The sequence below is a fragment of the Diachasmimorpha longicaudata genome, chromosome 5, assembly GCF_034640455.1.
Source record: "Diachasmimorpha longicaudata isolate KC_UGA_2023 chromosome 5, iyDiaLong2, whole genome shotgun sequence".
NCBI classification, from domain to species: Eukaryota; Metazoa; Arthropoda; class Insecta; order Hymenoptera; family Braconidae; genus Diachasmimorpha; species Diachasmimorpha longicaudata.
The window spans coordinates 4017413-4035473 of NC_087229.1; the positions used below are offsets into that span (position 1 = coordinate 4017413).

General features: G+C 43.7%; 3 protein-coding genes across 4 annotated transcripts; 2 read left to right on the forward strand and 1 right to left on the reverse strand.

Annotated features, from left to right (window-relative positions):
• Window positions 1–116: 116 nt before the first annotated feature.
• Window positions 117–1420, forward strand: LOC135162416 (chymotrypsin-2-like). Its single transcript, XM_064120850.1, has 4 exons — window positions 117–244; window positions 365–681; window positions 885–1148; window positions 1277–1420. The coding sequence occupies exons 1-4, from the start codon at window positions 145–147 to the stop codon at window positions 1418–1420; spliced, it is 825 nt and encodes a 274-aa protein (XP_063976920.1). The 5' UTR covers window positions 117–144.
• A 321-nt stretch (window positions 1421–1741) lies between these two features.
• Window positions 1742–15851, forward strand: LOC135162404 (WD repeat and FYVE domain-containing protein 3). 2 transcript variants are annotated; one of them, XR_010298953.1, is made up of 5 exons: window positions 1742–2162; window positions 2478–2717; window positions 3024–12988; window positions 13094–13313; window positions 13403–15851. XR_010298953.1 is itself a non-coding variant. In XM_064120823.1 (4 exons), the coding sequence occupies exons 2-4, from the start codon at window positions 2493–2495 to the stop codon at window positions 13209–13211; spliced, it is 10308 nt and encodes a 3435-aa protein (XP_063976893.1). In that variant the 5' UTR covers window positions 1742–2162; window positions 2478–2492; the 3' UTR covers window positions 13212–15851. The 2 variants fall into 2 exon arrangements, 1 of the variants encoding a protein (XP_063976893.1); XM_064120823.1 differs by having other exon boundaries at window positions 13094–15851.
• LOC135162415 (uncharacterized) lies at window positions 15852–17848 on the reverse strand. Its single transcript, XM_064120849.1, has 4 exons — window positions 17648–17848; window positions 17201–17564; window positions 16578–16899; window positions 15852–16502 (listed from the first exon to the last, which is right to left on the reverse strand). The coding sequence occupies exons 1-4, from the start codon at window positions 17734–17736 to the stop codon at window positions 16378–16380; spliced, it is 900 nt and encodes a 299-aa protein (XP_063976919.1). The 5' UTR covers window positions 17737–17848; the 3' UTR covers window positions 15852–16377.
• Window positions 17849–18061: the final 213 nt, after the last annotated feature.

The following is an 18061-nucleotide window of genomic DNA, read 5'->3' on the forward strand; positions in this document are numbered from 1 at the left end:
CGATTAATATTTGGGATCATTCAAGCATAACGTACACACATTTTCAAAAAATTTGTTCGCATAATACCTGCCATCCTGCTTTAACTGATTTATGAGAAACAAAATAGGTCAGTGGTTCTTATAAATCCGAAGGTCTCTTCACCCATGGAGTATTGTATTGCAGTCGTCCGGACGGGAAGTGCAAGCATGCTTTCCCCATTTGGCGTTATCCTCGCGGCAAATGTCTTCGCCACCCTTCTGCTAGGTGAGCCCTGTTTTTTACCTCTGAAAGTATGAAAAACATGTAGTCAATCGATTAAAAAACCTATTAAATATCATTAATTAAATTTATAAATAATTACTGATGACAGTCATTCCATTACAGGAGTTTTCACACTTCCGCCGAGCCGAATCGTTCGAGGATCTCATGCAGCCCTCGGAGAGTTTCCCTTCATTATTTCCTTGAGATGGAAAACCTATGGACACCTCTGCGGGGGCTCCATCATAAGCCCAAGGCATGTTCTAACAGCCGGTCACTGCGCCGATGAATTAACTTCTGAGGAATTGAACGTCGTCAGTGGATTTGTCAACGAACATGACAGATTCGCGGTTGTCACGAAAGTCAAGAACATCACGATGCATCCAAACTTTATTGCAAAAGCCAAGGGAGGGCGGGTGCAGAATGACCTAGCAGTTCTCACTGTTGAGTAAAAGCTCATGTGTGGAAAAATTTCGCGGAACAATCTTGCAAGTTCTATTAACTTTCATTAGATTTATCAATTTTAAATCGAATGACTGATTACATTGAATAGACGTTCCTTGCAAGGTTGTAATTTTTCACGAAAAGTTTTCGGTTTTTCCTGGATGAAACTTCAAATTGTAAAAGCTCATTTTTTTTTACTCAGCTAACGGACGACTTGGTATTGGATGGTTACCGGCGAGATGCAATAAGGTTACCCATTAAACCCTATGTGGCGAACACTAGTGGAATCACCGCCGGATGGGGTTATACACAGCCACTCCTCGAGCAAGATGACTACACAGACAGTTCAGCTGATCTCAACAAGCTGAATGTCACCATTGTAACTCATGACGTTTGTCGTAAATCACGACTTCCACCTTTTGAGTATCAGATTTGTGCTACTAATACGAATGGGGTTGTGTGCCAGGTGAATCTCATTGCTGATGTACATTTCAGATGATCATCTGCTATTAATATTCACTAAAAGACACCAAAAATCATGTCACAGAACACAATTTGTTTCCTCAATGTGATCATAGGATTTGATTTTTCCAGGGCGACAGTGGAGGGCCACTAGTGATTGACAATGTCCTTGTGGGTGTTCTTTCTACTTCAAGTTGCCTCATTGGATCGACGCCCGCATTCATGGATGTTTACTACTTCAAAGATTTTATTGAGAAAGCGATGAACGCGGTTTAATTGTAATCACAAAAATTTCAGCTTATCAATAAAATTGTTTTATTCATACGACCTCATCAGGACGTCGATTCACTTTTAATCTATCAGAATCCCATGAATTAAATCCAAATTGTAATTAACACTACAAATGACTCAATGAAACATTTAAAACAGTTGACAATCGCGGAGGAAAACCCAGTCCATAAGTCAGAATCATCCTCTGTATCCTCCGACGGTCAGTAATACCCCGACCTCTATTACCCATTTTCGCTAACGCTCCCCCACTCTCATCACCCCACGTGACTCCATATCGACGTATCGAAGACTCGCACTCACCCACACTCAGGCCAAAATAAATCCTCAAATAGTAAAATGGCTGCGGCCAATCAGACGACAAGTACTCCTCACTTCGGTTGAATGTCATTGCACATAAATCTGAGTTCATCATGTTCTCGAAAAGGGTGAAATGATGGTGTCATAGGTGTGCAAAAGTGTCGGCCAGGGAAATCCGAAAACTTTGGGAAGTGATTTATCGCAGGCAGTGGAGGGGAGTGGGGCGGTTACCGTGCGGTTAAATACGTCTCCTTTTTATGGATGACACTTGCTCGGTCGCCACCACTGTTGGCGATTTGACAGGGTGAGAAATACAATACGATAAGAATTATCGAGAGCATCGACAAGTGAATAATGCCGATCTGGAGAGTTGCAGTTGTCACTGGCGTCTGTCGACGATTGATTTTGCCATCAATAGCGCGTTAATCAGGTAATTATTGTTCCAAAAATACTTCATTTTTCCATTGTCCAGACGATGATTGATCGAATGAGTAAAGTTTTCTAAAAAATTTTCTCCTCTTTCGGAAATTTCTCCTGCGGAGGGGGTCAATTATTCAAGGGGTCGTTGGGCTTCGCCATTGATTTTCCCTTTTGTTGTGATTTCGAGGGAGTCATATGGGAATTATTATGCAATATAACAGCTGTGACGTTGTTACTGATGGCTTTGGCGAATTTTATTTTTCGGTCGAAGGATTGAGGTACAGGGCGAGTGGCCTGGGATGATTTAGAGTTCTTGTGGTTTTAGGGAATTCATTGAAAAATGAACATAATGAGGAAATTGAGGGGTGGCAGCGCCTTGGGGGGAATGGGCTCCAGTGGTACTGGAAGTGTAGATGATTGCATGGGGGGCACCAATCCTCAACACACTGCACTTGGACTCATGCATCTGAAGAAACTTTTTTCGGAGTATACTCATCCACCAACTCCACTATCAGAGGCTGAGAAGGACGATAAACTTTATAATATGCTGCCACTTTTTTGCAAGGTAATTTATCAGGAAGAGGTGTTTGTACCAAATAAATTAACAGGAAAATGTTACGAATTCAGTTGGATTTTTTTTTCATTTTACTGATCCTACATATATATATTAAGTTTGTTGCATGAACATCTCCGATGATGATATAAATTAATAGATAATGCAAGGGTTTTGCAAATACAACTTTTTCCTCCCTACTTGACAAAAGATGAATTATAGTTCTCCATTTGTCTGTCACTGTTCCCTCAGTAAAGATATTCCTCCATAACACGAGGTATTACGCACTCACGTAAGAATCCCCCAAAAAAATTCCAGGTATTTGGTTCATCCCCGTCAACAGACATGAACGAAAAATTCTGGGACATCCTAGCCTTCACTCAGCAAGTGTCAAAGCTAATGGTCTCGGCGATTCGTAGACATGCCTCCAATCAAAGTACAGAAACTGCGAGTTGTGCAATTGTAAAATTGCTAGAGATCGAGAATAGTGAAGAGTCATCCAACGGTTGGATGTTGCTCTCAACGCTGAATCTCTTAGCCGCAGGTGACACATCCCTCATTCAAGCGATGACAACCGCTGCTGTACCCTCGACCCTCGTTAAATGCCTCTACCTCTTCTTCGATCTTCCGCCAATGTCGGATGCGGATGCAGACACTCGAGACGCGGACAGTGAGTTTAGTCCACGTGAACGTAGAATCCTCCTGCAGAAGATATTCGTACAGCTGTTGGTGCGTCTCTGCAGTCACCCATATCCTGCTGAAGAGCTAGCCCGCAAGGACGATCTGACCCTCCTCTTCTCAGCTATAACAACGGCCTGTAACCAGGACAACGTTATGTGGCGTAAAAGTGCTGCTGAGGTTCTCATGACCCTCTCACGTCACGGTTTAACCCAGAACGTTGTCGCCTACATTCATAAGAAGGGCTGCATCGCCCTCTGCATTGATAACATGAAACGTGTACCTGCATTAGCACCCCTAGAGGTCGTCGAGATGTTCGTCACGGTTTTCTGTTTTCTGAAGGACTCCAGTGAAGTATCGCAAAGGCTGCTAGATGACTTTAGATCATGCCAGGGCTACATATTCCTCTCTGAGTTTCTCCTGAGGCATGCACCCTCGAGACTAGAACAGGAGGAGAAGGGCGAGGCGCAGGATGCTATAAGAAATCTCGTTCTGATGCTGGCATCCTTGACAATGTGTGGACACCTTGAGCTGAAGCCATCTCAAGCGAGCATGGGCTCACTGTTTCAAATAATGGGATTCAGTTTACCTCAGCCCAGCAATCGAGGTAGCTCAGTAAGGAACATTCAGGCCTTTCAAGTACTTCAATCAGTTTTTCTTAAGTCAAATTCACCACTTCTTTGCTGTACTATTCTCGATGCCATATCAAGTGTTTATCACAGTGACAATGCCAACTACTTCATACTCGAGGGACAAAATACATTATCACAATTTGCTGAGAAAATACATCTTAAAAATCCAGAGATACAGCAGAAATTTTTTCAATTACTCGAATTTATCGTATTTCAGTTGAACTTTGTGCCTTGCAAGGAGCTCATATCTCTGTCGATATTACTAAAGTCAAATAATTCAGTCAATTGTTGTATAATGTGTATGGAGACACTGTTGAACATACTTAGACATAATGTTATATTCAAGGATGTATACAGGGAAGTTGGTATGCTTGAGGTATTTGTTACGTGTCTTCACCGTTATGCTACATTATTGAAGGACAAACAGTCGGCCAATAATCAGGGTCTTGAGTACAAAATGTGCGCTGAACAGGAGAGAATGGGAGCACTTGTGATGGAGGCATTGACAATATTGCTAGCTGGTAATGTGCAGAACGCCAATGTTTTTAGAGAGTGCACAGGTGCTAGATGTGCGCACAATTTGGTTCCACATCTGGATTGCCGACATCAGGGTTTGGGAATTGTAAAGGAGTTGATACTGTCAGCTGGGGGAGACGATGATATGGCAACACTTTTGGGAATAATGCACTCCGCGCCGCCCCATACCCTTCTCCTTAAGACCCACATATTGAAGACGCTGTTGGTTTGTCTGAGGGAGTCCCACCGAACGCGCACAGTATTTAGAAAAGTCGGGGGCTTTGTCTACGTAACGTCTGTATTGGTTTCTTTGGAGGGACAGTTGGGCTCTCAGCCCCCAAAGCCGATTGAGCCCTGCAATGATATACCACAGAAGCGCCAGCAAGATGAGAATCAACTTTTGACTCTCCTTCATGTTGTCTTCCACACGATAAGTACAGCAATGAGGTTCGAGCCGGCAAATGCCAAGTTTTTTCATCTCGAGATATGTCAGTCAAGCCTCTGCGACACTCTGAGACTCCTCGGGTGTTTCTCGTCGCAGGTGACACTTGAGGATATGAATATGAGGCCCTCCATGAATTATCATACCACTCTTGCGAGCCTTTTCAATGGTAGTGTCGTGGAGCCCTCGTTTCCCCCAGAGATGCCGAAAAATTTAGCTTACGCTTGTCTCTTGATGAGACTCCTGTACGACGTCGCCCTCGACACCTTCGATAAACCGAATTTCGCAGCAATCGGCACGCGCTCCCCATCCCATCGACAATCTTCGAGTCTGGAGAACCAGAAGTCTCTGGATTCTCCAGGAAGTGGAAAAAGGGCAGCCGTTAGCTCTCTGAATCTTAATCCCCCAGTACCAGAGCCCATTATCGTTCATCCGGGTATCGTAGTAGGAATGTTACACCTAGTACCGTCGATAGAAGAACCCTCTTGTCCAGAGTTCGCTCTAGCCCTTCAGATCTACGTAGCCGAGGTAATAAAGAGCCTCGTGAGGACGGAGAGGAATCAGCAAGTGATGTGCGACTCAGGAATGGCGGGGGAACTCCTGACTATGGGGAGGATAGCCCTGCAAGATGAGTCCCATCCGTTGCATCAGCCCCTTCAGTATATCATCGAGAGACTTGCGGCACAGTCCCTCGAACCGAAGGATCTCCGTGAGTTCCTCAGACTGGGAGATCCTCTCTGTTGCATCTCCTTGGATGATATCGAGCCGAACAAGCCAAGAGGTGGACCTGTTCCTCTCACTCGGATAAAGACCCTCGTTTCTATGACAACGCCCAAGGACTTCAGGGCTCACGGCTCTTGTACGCTTCCTCCATTCGTTGAGTTTGACATGAGTGCAGAGGGCTTCGCTTGTCTTTATTTACCCAGCATTGCCCCCCAGAGCACAACTCCTCCGACAGTCGTGTCAGCTGACAACAGCGTTCTTGGAGGAATCGGCTCCGGGGACCGGCTATTTCCTCCTCAGACAGGCTTGACCTACAGCACTTGGATCTGTGTGGACAAATTCTCCGACTGCAAAACCGATCCTCACTGTGTCAGGCTGCTGACACTTGTCAGAAGCCCACCCTCTGGGGCAAGAGACCTCATCTGCTTCGCAGCAGTTCTCAGCGCTCGGGATAAAGCCATCATTGTGTCGACCCAAGAGACCACCATGCCACAGAACATTGGTGAGTGGGAGCCAGAGGGGATTGGCGAGAGTGGAGCCCGTGTCTGGTGCCCTGATCTTCTTCACGAGGGACAGTGGCACCACATCGCCATTGTTCTTAATAGGGCGGTTCTGAAGAACTCCAGCTTCTCACTCTATCTAGACGGTCAGCACATACAGAGCCAGAAGCTCCATTACATCTCCCAAACACCGGGTGGTGGTGCTGCTAACCTCACAGTGGCATCACCAGTCTATGGTTACATTGGAACGCCCCCTTGTTGGAGAAGATACTCGAGATTAACTTGGAAACAGGGCCCCTGTCATCTGGTTGAGGAAGTATTCAACTCACAGAATATATTGACACTCTTTAAACTTGGTCCTCATTACATGGGGAGTATGCAGGCACCTCAGTTCATAGGCCCTGAGCCCTTCCCGGCACTTGTGGCCGAGGAGAAAGTCGTCTTCGGTTTAAATGCCAAAGCGATGTCACAGCTGACACTTGCGAAGATCAGAAAAGTTTATAGCAGAGCTGATAACAAGGCCATAGCTAAACAGCTGGGCATGTCTTCTCATGAGAATGCAACCCCTATTAGAGTTCTTCATAACTCGGCGGGGCACCTCAGTGGTCCAGCCAGGGCACTTGGGGGAGTTGTCGTCGGATACTTGGGGGTGAGGGTCTTTAATCCTCGTCCTGTGGCGACGACGATTGATAATGTCGGTGGGTGCTCCGTTCTCCTCGGCTTGATCGCGATGGCACAAGATGTGGAGTCTCTGTACGCCGCGGTGAAGGCACTCGTCTGCGTTGTGAGGTCTAATCAAGCAGCTCAACAGGAGATGGATCGACGGAGAGGGTACCAGACCCTCGCCATGTTACTCAGGAGAAAGTGTCCTTTACTGAACAGTCACATTCTTCATCTGACGTTCAGTCTCGTAGGGACTGTTGACAGTGGACGAGAGACCAGCGCCATTCCAAATGTTACAGCGTTTCAGGATCTCCTCTGTGATTTGCAGGTGTGGCACGAGGCACCTGGTGAACTTCTCCGTTCATTACTGGAGCATCTCTACGAGCTTATCGCCGAGTCCAATGAGAAACGAACTAATCTGAGACTTATGAGGGATCTTCAGCTCGTTCATAAGTTGCTTCATATTCTCGGTGAAGTGAAGCAGAACTCCACGAGGCAGGTGTTGCTGGCGTTATTGAGTATTCTCCTGGCTCAGCCCAGGCAGGCGGATCTCCTCTGGTTTGGTCAGTTCATCGTATCGACGCTGCCAGTTGTGCCGGAGAAGCATCTCGTGCTGAGGGAGAACGATGGACCGAGGGAGGGAGAGGGAGAGATCATTCTACTGAGAAATAGATGTCTCCAGATCCTTCATTCTTTGTTATTCAATGGTAACAAGGTCAACACCACCATGTGCGACGAATTAGCAAAGATTCTGGGACTCGATTGGGTTCTCCTGTTCTTGCAACCGGGCCTCCACAGTACGACAGTTGTCTGGGGCCTGCGGATCCTCGTGGCGGTCTGCTCGATTCAGCCCATTCTCCAAAAATTCAAGGACGGCACTAGTAATGGTGGCTGGTTAAGGCACACTGATCATAATAAAATGGCAATGGCCCTTGGTTGTCAGCAGCAAAATACTCCTGGTGAGGTCAAACCTTCGGGCCTTCATGTCCCAGGCTTTCAACATTTGGGATGGCTACTACCTCAACATGTCGACCTTGTTCCAGAACTTTATTTCCTCTTTATAGCCCTGATGATGGGACAGCCCATCAAACTACTGCCAGCTGATTCCACACTCGAGCTTGACAATATCTGGAATTTTATGTTTGGAGTGGCTGCCAATCATTCATTATCATCATTCGCGTCTAGGATTAATCTCTGTCCATATGCTGTTGTGACACTCCTCGCTATGGTTAGAACCATGCTCAATATGCACTTCAATTCACCGGATGGTATACCGGAATGGCTGCATGACTATCCCGTAACCATTATTCAACTTTTATTCTTCCTTTACCACACTTTTACGGACTTTATGCAAGTGTTCATGTCAGCTGAGGTGCTGGGTGCCCTGGCAGGAACACTATTTCCGAAGCCCTCGAGTGGTTCACAGGACAGCAGTGGTGCCAGTACACCAGCTGATGATCAAGAACCAGTTCTTGTTAGATCACCCTCCAAGGATATTGGATTGACCAATCATTCTGCTAGAAAATTCGTGATGGACTTCCTTCGTGTCATCGTCGTTGATTCATTATCACTACCTGTCACTGCTAAATCTCCGCGGGTCATCGATCTTGTCCTGGAGGCTTGGCCGGAATACGCATCCACTAGTCAACAAACTAGATACCAAACCGAAATTTTGTCGATTCTCATGGAACACCTCCTTGCTGCTGATGTCCTCATCGGTGAACAGGCGGCATTGCCAGCGGTTCCTGGTGGTTCTACAAACAATATCACGGGTAATGTCTGTTACGTAGCTGCTAGGATAGTCGATAAACTTTGGCAAGGAGCACTGGGAAAGGATCCCCATGAGATCTTTGATTTCATAGTCAAGCTCATTGGCCAAGCGAAGAGACGACCAGGAGCTGTCAGCATGGAGGGCCTTCATCAGTGCCTCAATAGAACGATTCTCTTTCTATTATCGAGAACAACAGACTCCATCGCTGATCAGATGGCAGTACTAGAGGCACTTCACAAGCTAACGACTCATCGTCTTCTTGTCTTTGGTGCTGGCAATCACGAACCCGAATTCATCAGCTGTCTGACATACTGTCTCCTTCAATTGACAGCAGATATTAAGATCATGCTTGACACCAACATGAAGACCACGTGGCACGTGAATCCTCAGGTCGAGTCCAGTGATGATCGACTCACCTCTCATCAGGGCCACAATCTCATGGCGGTGGCTGCTACACGTGTTTGGGAGGAGCTGTACGTTTGCAAGAAACCAGCCATCGAGGAAGTCTTCAAAATCACTCTCCCTCCACCGATTGGAAACGAAAGGGCACCGGAGCTCTCAGTGGTGCGAGAATTAGTGCACGAACAGGCGACAAGACTCTGGCTCAACTACGTGGTTCTGGAAAGGAAGGCTTCGTATAGAGGTCCTTGGGAACTCCATAATCAGATTCAATCAAAGATCCAGAAAGTAACGGGGGGTCTCACACGATTAGCTAGTCGAACAAAAGTCCGGAAGGAGGAGTCTATTAGACCGAGATTGAGACTTCATCATAGCACAGTTGCTCAATGGACCGAGCAACATGTGGCTCTAGTTCGAGAGTTAGCAGCTTCTAAAAAACTCCAGCAGCAACAGACTTATCAACACACTCAACGATATGTCTATCAAGAATGGCTGCAAACGGAAACCGAGTTGACCAGGGAGAGGGGTCTTTGGGGTCCACCGACCCCTACAGTTCTCGACAAATGGATGCTGGATATGACCGAGGGGCCCTGCAGAATGCGCAAGAAGATGATGAAGAACGAACTCTTCTACATTCACTATCCCTACCGTCCGGAGCTAGATCATCCTGATAATAAGCAGCTGAAGTACAAGGTGGCATCCAGCAACGATAGCAAGGAGTACTATCTGAAGCAGTTGGGGAACAACTCGGGAATGTTTGAGAGGGAGCGTGATCCTGTGATTGATGATACACCTCTGAATGTCAATGAGGGATCGACTGAGAGCGAACCACCGATGGTCCCCTGTACCCTGGAGCGTCATGCCAGCGAGCCTGACGAGACGACTGAGGATAATGAACAAGAGGAGGAGAATCAGGCTGTGCCTGATAATCAAACGCTGTTGAGATTACTCGAGGAACATGAGAAAATCAGCCACATGTTCAGATGCGCCAGGATCCAAGGGTTGGACACGACCGAGGGTCTGTTACTTTTTGGAAAGGAACATTTTTACGTTATCGATGGATTTACCCTGCTCAAGAGCCGGGAGATTCGGGACATCGAGAGCCTTCCAGACGCCTATGAGCCTATTCTACCGTCTCCAGGATCTCCCCGGAGGTCACGCGCCATGCGCCAGTGCTCTAAGTTCAATTACGAAGATATCCGGGAGGTACACAAGCGAAGGTATCTCCTCCAGCCGATGGCACTTGAAGTCTTTTCTGGGGACGGACGAAACTATCTCCTGGCGTTTCCGAGAAAGGTCAGGAACAAGGTCTACCAGAGATTCATGACTTTTGCCACGGCCATCGCCGACAGCGCACACCAGTCCGTCGCAGGACAAAAACGAACAGCCAATGTGGAGCAGGCAACAGGACTTCTGTCCAATCTCATCGGTGAAACATCCGTCACTCAACGTTGGGTCAGAGGGGAGATCTCCAATTTTCAGTATCTCATGCATTTGAACACACTCGCAGGCAGGAGCTACAACGATCTGATGCAATATCCTATTTTTCCCTGGATCTTAGCTGATTATGACACTGAGGAGATTGATTTCAATGATCCAGCAACGTTCAGGGACTTTACGAAACCGATGGGAGCTCAGAGCCCTGAAAGACTGCTACAGTTCAAGAAGAGGTACAAGGAATGGGACGATCCACACGGTGAAACACCACCTTATCACTTCGGTACACATTATTCATCTGCGATGATTGTCTGCTCGTATCTCGTACGGATGGAGCCATTTACTCAGCACTTTCTGCGGCTCCAGGGTGGCCACTTTGATCTCGCCGACAGAATGTTTAACAGTGTCAAGGAGGCCTGGCTGTCAGCATCAAAGCACAACATGGCAGATGTTAAGGAGTTGATTCCCGAATTTTTCTACCTTCCTGAGTTCTTGGAGAACTCCAACCACTTTGATCTTGGATCAAAGCAGTCAGGAGTTCAACTCGGGGATATCGTTCTCCCTCCCTGGGCCAAACAAGATCCTCGTGAGTTCATAAGAGTTCACAGACTGGCACTTGAGTGTGATTACGTTTCTCAGAATCTCCACCACTGGATCGACCTGATCTTCGGTTACAAGCAAAACGGTCCAGCAGCTGTCGAAGCTGTCAATGTCTTTCACCACCTCTTCTATGAGGGCAACGTTGACATTTACAACATTGATGATCCTTTAAAAAAGAACGCTACCATCGGCTTCATTAATAACTTTGGCCAAATTCCAAAGCAGCTGTTCAAGAAGCCCCATCCCTGCAAGAAAATGAGTGTAAGAACCTCAGTGATAGATCCTGGACCGATAACCCCGGGCCTCAGCATCACCGCCTCTGATCGTCTCTTCTTCCATAATTTGGATAATTTAAAGCCATCATTGCAACCGATAAAGGAACTCAAGGGACCGGTGGGGCAGATCCTCCACGTTGACAAGTCTGTTCTCGCGGTGGAGCAGAATAAATGCCTGATACCCCCGTCCTTCAACAAGTATGTCGCTTGGGGCTTTGCTGATCACTCCCTGAGAATAGGAAACTACGATTCTGAGAAGGCAATATTCGTTTGCGAGGCGATGATGCAGAGTAGCGGAGAGATTGTCGCCTGCGTATGCCCGTCTTCCAAGCTGATTGTCACCGCTGGTACGAGCTCAGTAGTGACGGTCTGGGAATACTCGAAGCGTCAGTTATCAATAAAGCAGTGTCTGTATGGTCACACTGAAGCAGTCACCTGTTTGGCGTGTTCTCCAGCGTACAACGTCATCGTGTCGGGTTCTCGAGACGGCACAGCCATCATCTGGGACCTGTCAAGGTGCCTCTTCGTGAGGCAGTTGAGGGGCCACGCTGGGCCAGTGGCTGCTGTTGCCATTAACGATCTAACGGGGGATATCGCCACTTGTGCGGCAACATGGCTGCACGTGTGGAGCATCAACGGGGAGGAGTTGGCCAGTGTCAACACTTGCGTTGGTCGAGCTGATAGAATGCAACAGATTCTCTGCGTAGCTTTCAGCCAAACACATGAGTGGGACTCACAGAATGTTATTATGACTGGCTCCACTGATGGTGTTGCCAGAATGTGGTCCATGGATTACGTTCAAGTACCTGCTGAGGAGGAGAAACCCGAGGAGATTGTCGTGAAGGAGACCAAACGCCAGCCGACTGAGGAGCAGAAGAGAACTCAGAACACCAAGAAGAGGGTTCATGAACTCGTTAAACAGATGAGCATTTCTGCGGAGGAGTCGGGAATGCTGATGAAGAGTGGATCTGAGAGTAGTTTATCGGAGACTGAGAGCTCCAAGGAAGCCTTCAGGGTTCACGAGGAGAAAGAGGAGTGCTCTGACAACGAGTCTAGCAATGGCTCCGGTCATAAGAACTCCTCGAGAAATGCCCAATCACCGACAGTTGTTCTGAGGAGAAAGAGTCGGGGGAATCCGATGTTTAGGAAGAGCGAGGGTGGTGGCAGGGCAGACAGCGAGGGGACACGAGGAGATGAAGCCAGCAGTAGTGCTGTAGACTCAGAGGGGGCTCTCAGAACCAGTAAGAGCGACACCAGTCTCACTGATAGCTTTGTTATGGTGAACGAAGCTGATACAAAACCCAAGAGGATTAATCCTCAGAATATATTGAGGGAGGGCTTCAAGTGGCAGAGACAACTCGTCTTCAGGAGCAAGTTGACAATGCACACGGCTTATGACAGAAAGGATAATGCTGAGCCCGCTTCCATTGCTGCTCTTGCTGTCTCGAGGGATCACAGGACTGTTTACGTGGGCGATACCAGGGGACGAGTTTTCTCGTGGAGTGTTTGTGAGCAGCCTGGAAGGACTGTTGCTGATCACTGGTTGAAGGATGAAGGGGCTGACGCTTGCGTTGGGTGTGGAGTCAGGTTTAATATTTATGAGAGGAGACATCACTGCAGAAATTGTGGACAAGTCTTCTGTTCAAAGTGAGTTTACTTCGATTTTTGAGAAAACATAAATCTTGATATATATCTCGAGATATGTTTTGAAAATTCATGTTATTAATGATTATTGTTCTCTGTTCGAGATAGATGCAGCAGATTTGAATCGAAAATATCAAGGCTCGGAATACTGAAGCCTGTACGTGTTTGTCAGGGCTGCTACGCCTCGCTGAGGTCCCAGAATTCAATTGAAAGCAACAATACCTAATACCTGATTTCCAAAACCTGATTTTTACGTAGTTAGATGATTCTAATGAAACCACCAAATGTCCTTCCAGATGAGTTTATTATCGAGGCTATTCCAGTCTACGTGAGTATCATATTTTCACAGAGTTCATTGATTCATTCAATCACCACTGTTTATTGAAATTGGATTCCTTCGATGTGATGATTTTTCAGTTGTGGCCCTGTCGAAGATTGATAAAACAATGTTTTTCTCACCATTATTTCTCAGAGAAATATAAAGAGAGATAGATAGGGATCGTTGATAGATGAGCCTACAGAATTATTTGTTTTTATTCCCCATGGGGGTGACGTTAATCGTATTTCTGTACAATGTATAATCATGAATGTTAGGATTTAAGAGCTGATGCATTACTTACAATCTGTGATTTTTTTACTCGTCTAGTAACGAATTTATTTTTAATAAGTTTTTTAATTTTATTTTAATCGTGGTTAAATTTAATTCAATCTAATTGGTTAAATTTAATTTAATGGTTTAATGGAGAATTATTAATTTATGATTCGTGGAGGTTTCATTGATTTATTTTGAAAATTTTTACTCCTTTTAGACATTTATTTTACTGGATTTATCACTCATTTCAAGACACTGTGCTATCATAGACAATACCATATTTGCATAAGATGTCTGAACAAAATAATAAACCGAACAAATATGTTAAGAAAAATTCATCCAAAAAAAAAAAATTCCATAAAAAGCAAAAAAATTAGGGGGAAAATTTGATACAAAAAAAATTATGAGAATGAGAAACGTAAACGGCTTAGACTAGAGCTACTGTACGTGTGTATAGAATTTAATGTCGAATTATGTAGACAATAGTGCATAACAATCAAGACCTATTGAGACAAGTGTTATTTGATGAGAGGGCTTGGGGAATTTTCGCTTGACAATCGATTATCGATAAATGAATTTTACCATTCATCGAAGATTTCTGAAGCCAATTAATTCTAAATGATGATAAATTATTTGAGATTGAAGTATTAATTAACGGTGTGCCCCGTTGCATCAAAGAGAAGCCAAATGTATCACAGAAAAAAGGCTGAATCAGTGCTGTATAAAGAAAATTATAAAACACGATCAATATTCTCTATTGTTACATTATGAATTAGTTGAATTGAATATCTTAGGTGAGGTATAGTTGATAGAGGGGTTCGAGAGAAATAATTAGTGAATGTTTAAGCCCAAAGAATAGTGGAGATCAATATAAATGGATAATTAGGCATACTAAGAGAAAAATTCAGTCATTTTTGCGTTGATTGCATTTTTATGCTCATCTTTTTTGACATTAATTATGATGAATTGACATTTACAAAAATTTTATTGTTGGAGTTGAGAGATTGTGAGGATTTTTCATCGACATACGCATATTTTACTGTGTAAAATTCATTCGATATAAAGGCACAGTAGGATAGTTTCTAGTCACGAGTGTGTGTCGGCGCCTTTTGTATGAATTTATCAGGTTGATTCCAGGTCAAACGAGTTCACGGCTGACCCTCATCCTCTCGGAAATTCATCTCGATTTTTTTTACCATTGGAGAGCGAGAGAAATTCTTTCTTAATATTTTTCAGATTTTTTTTAGGCTATGGAATTAAATTATTCTAGTTTTAGTCATCCAGTTTTTATTTATCACACGCCTGAATTGTCGATTCAGCATTATTTATAAAACTATTTTGAGTGTTGAAAAGAATAGGGATCGAAGAGAATGAAAAATATTTAAATTAATCGGAATAAATTTCAGGAATGACGTTTTTAATTCGTAAATTGTTGCATGAAAAATCTAGATCGATCTTCAAAAGCATGAGCCATTGATTGACCCATAAACAAAAATTTATATTTTTTAGAAGTACTCAAAAAATATATTGAATTGGATCAATTAAAATTTTTAAAAATATATAAAATATATGTAAAATGTATTTTATATGATAAATAGAAAATTGATCCAAGTTACATATATTTGTCATAAATTTTTCCATGATAGCTTTTGACGTGGAAAATCTCGAATACATCCGATTGATTTTTTAACCAGAAAATTAACAAATCAGTATGAATTATTGATTTTTTAGGAATATTTAACAGTATTATAAATTGAGTTTAATATATTTGGATTGTACATAAGGATACAATTTTTATTGCATCTCGATACTATTAGTTTGTTTTCATAAAAAATTAGATAATTGAGGGGTCACATTAACTATGTATTTCTTCATTAATGAGTTCAATTAATTGTGATATTCCATTTGTTTTGTCCATATATAATGGTTTTAGTATTGGTTACAAATTGAGGGCAAACGTTCTTTTCTCATACTTGTAGCAATGGTACATGTGAATAATATACGATACCAGCTGAGAGAATGATAAATAATAAAAGTCAACTAATTTGTTACATTAAACAGAAAATAAACAAAATGATTTTGATTAATAGCCACTGAATATCTTGAAGTGTATATAATGACGCAAGTGATTGAATAATAAAAAGGAAGTTATGGTTACATAGCACCGGATGGCTTTTATCGTCCAGACATACAGAGCACGATCAGTAGATTATAAATTGATTATATATGACAAAGGAAATAAAAATGAATGAAATAAATATATATTATACATGATTGCCCATTTGTTATCTTGCTTTGTTTATTACGGTTATACAGTCCATAAAATATTAAATGTCAATGCAATAATGACGCAAATGCAATAAGTATTTTGGAGTTATTTGAATCAACTCTACCTATTACTCCAAATAATAATTTATGTGGTCAATTAAAACCATTGAAAACAAATAGCCGCAAAAGTATTCAAAGTTTTAGAAAAACGATAAAAAATAAATGGATCAGAAGTTTCAAACTCTAATTCACAACGATTCCTCCTTACACCCACGAAAGCATAAATTAATTTCCCACAGAATAATAATATAAAAGTAAACTCATTATCCTGGAATTATGTGAGCAGTAAATAAACTCTCGGTCAGTAAAAAATGTCCATTTCCTTTAGTACCAAATGAATATCCTAGTGATCCACACCGAGAACGTTCATTCACGAGTTCAAATTATTCCAGAAGCGACGAATCGTATTAGTAATATCTGACTTAATTCTCATTTTTAAAAATACGTTGAATAAGTAAATTAATGATAACAATCAAACTTTAATACATGACTTCTCGTGTTTTTTGAGTCGATAAGCGTAAAAATTTCTGCTGCACTTGGAGCACTGAACCAGCTGTGCCTTGTGCTTCTCCCAGTCAACTTCAGCGCTGTTAATCTCTGCAACGTTGATGATCATCCTTAGTTATTATTGGCGTTGGTTGTTTTAAAATTGTAAAAATTCTAGTACTGAACCTTCTGGGGGTGGCAGTTCTTCCTCCTCAGGCTCGACTTTGGTGGGTGGGAGGGGGGTCTCAGCGAGGGCTGGGTGTGAGGACTTGGAGTTCTGAATGTCTTTTGGAGCTTTTGCTGCAAGCGGACTGCGTGCCAGCTGGCGGCGTGGTTGCATAGGATTGAATGCTTGAGTGGAATCCTTTGCTGGTTTTGCAACTTTATTCTCAGTGGCTCTGAACACCTCTGGGGAGGACTCAGCGGTTGATGCGGAGCTCGCCTCTTCTATTTCATCCTCTGCCCGGTCATTTTCATTTTCCTTGTTTTCGTTATCACTGCCTGGATCCTAGGAAAGTCAAACCAAAATGCAATTAGCAATAAGGGAAAGACCATTGGTTGTAAACATGAGGATTTACAAAGAGGGGAACCACTTGTGGGTTCGTGGCCCAGGGATTTTGTTTAACTTCGTTCATTGAGTTAGTGAATCGAAATTGAAAGAAACGAGCAGATTTTTATTGTTTAATAACCTTAGATATATTATTTGTATTTCAAAATAACCTCAGATCAAAATGGATTCCGAATCTCGAAAAATAAGAAATACCACATAGTCAAGATGGCCTGAAATAATGTAAAGTCGATTAATTCACCTGATTACGACATGAGTCAGAGCACTTGCACGTTGACAAACAATAAAAGTCCTTTTTGACGCATCCACAAATCTTGGTGGCGCAGTTGCCCTTGCAGGAGCAGCCCTTCTCCCTGGACTTGGCGGATCCAATGGAGGACTTTCTTCCCTTAGGGGTGGCAGGTACCTCAGGGGCTTCCTTTTCCTTCTTGCTGGCTGTTGTGCCTGAAGCCTGTGGAGCCTGGGGCGATTTTATGTGCTTTCGTAGTGTCTTCACTTCGATCTTCAGGAGCTTCACCTCCTCCTGGAGACGAGCAATAATGTCGTCTTTGTCATCCTCAACTGGCGGTGGCAACTCTTCATCCTCCTCCACCTTCTTGGACTTCCTGGAATGTAAAACATTTCACAGGAATTATTTTTCATGCACTCAACGGAGGAGAAAACATCAAGAAATGGAGGATTCACTCACTTGAGTTTTGAAGCCCTTGGTTTTTCCCTTTCCGCTGGTTTCTCAGGATTCTCTGGCTTTTCTGGCTTTCCCTTTTTTGGTCGTTCCATTTTCCTTGATTAAATGTTTCAGATGAGAGCTCCTTGGAACTGCTGTCTCGATCAAACTAAACGCCCGGTTCAATCTCAATATCCAATCCAACGGTTGTCCTCGAATATTCAAACGAATTTGCGATGTTGCGGATGTTCCAGGGTTGCCAGGAACACTCGATTACTAATAGAGGTCTCTTCATATCCAACGTATGATAATGTGTGGAGCATGTGAATCAGCTCATCGAATTGCAGCTTGTTGAAGGCTTAATTTTAATAATTAAATAATCCAAGATGTAATTGAATGTAAACAATTCCGTTTTCATGCGATACATTCAAGCGATTT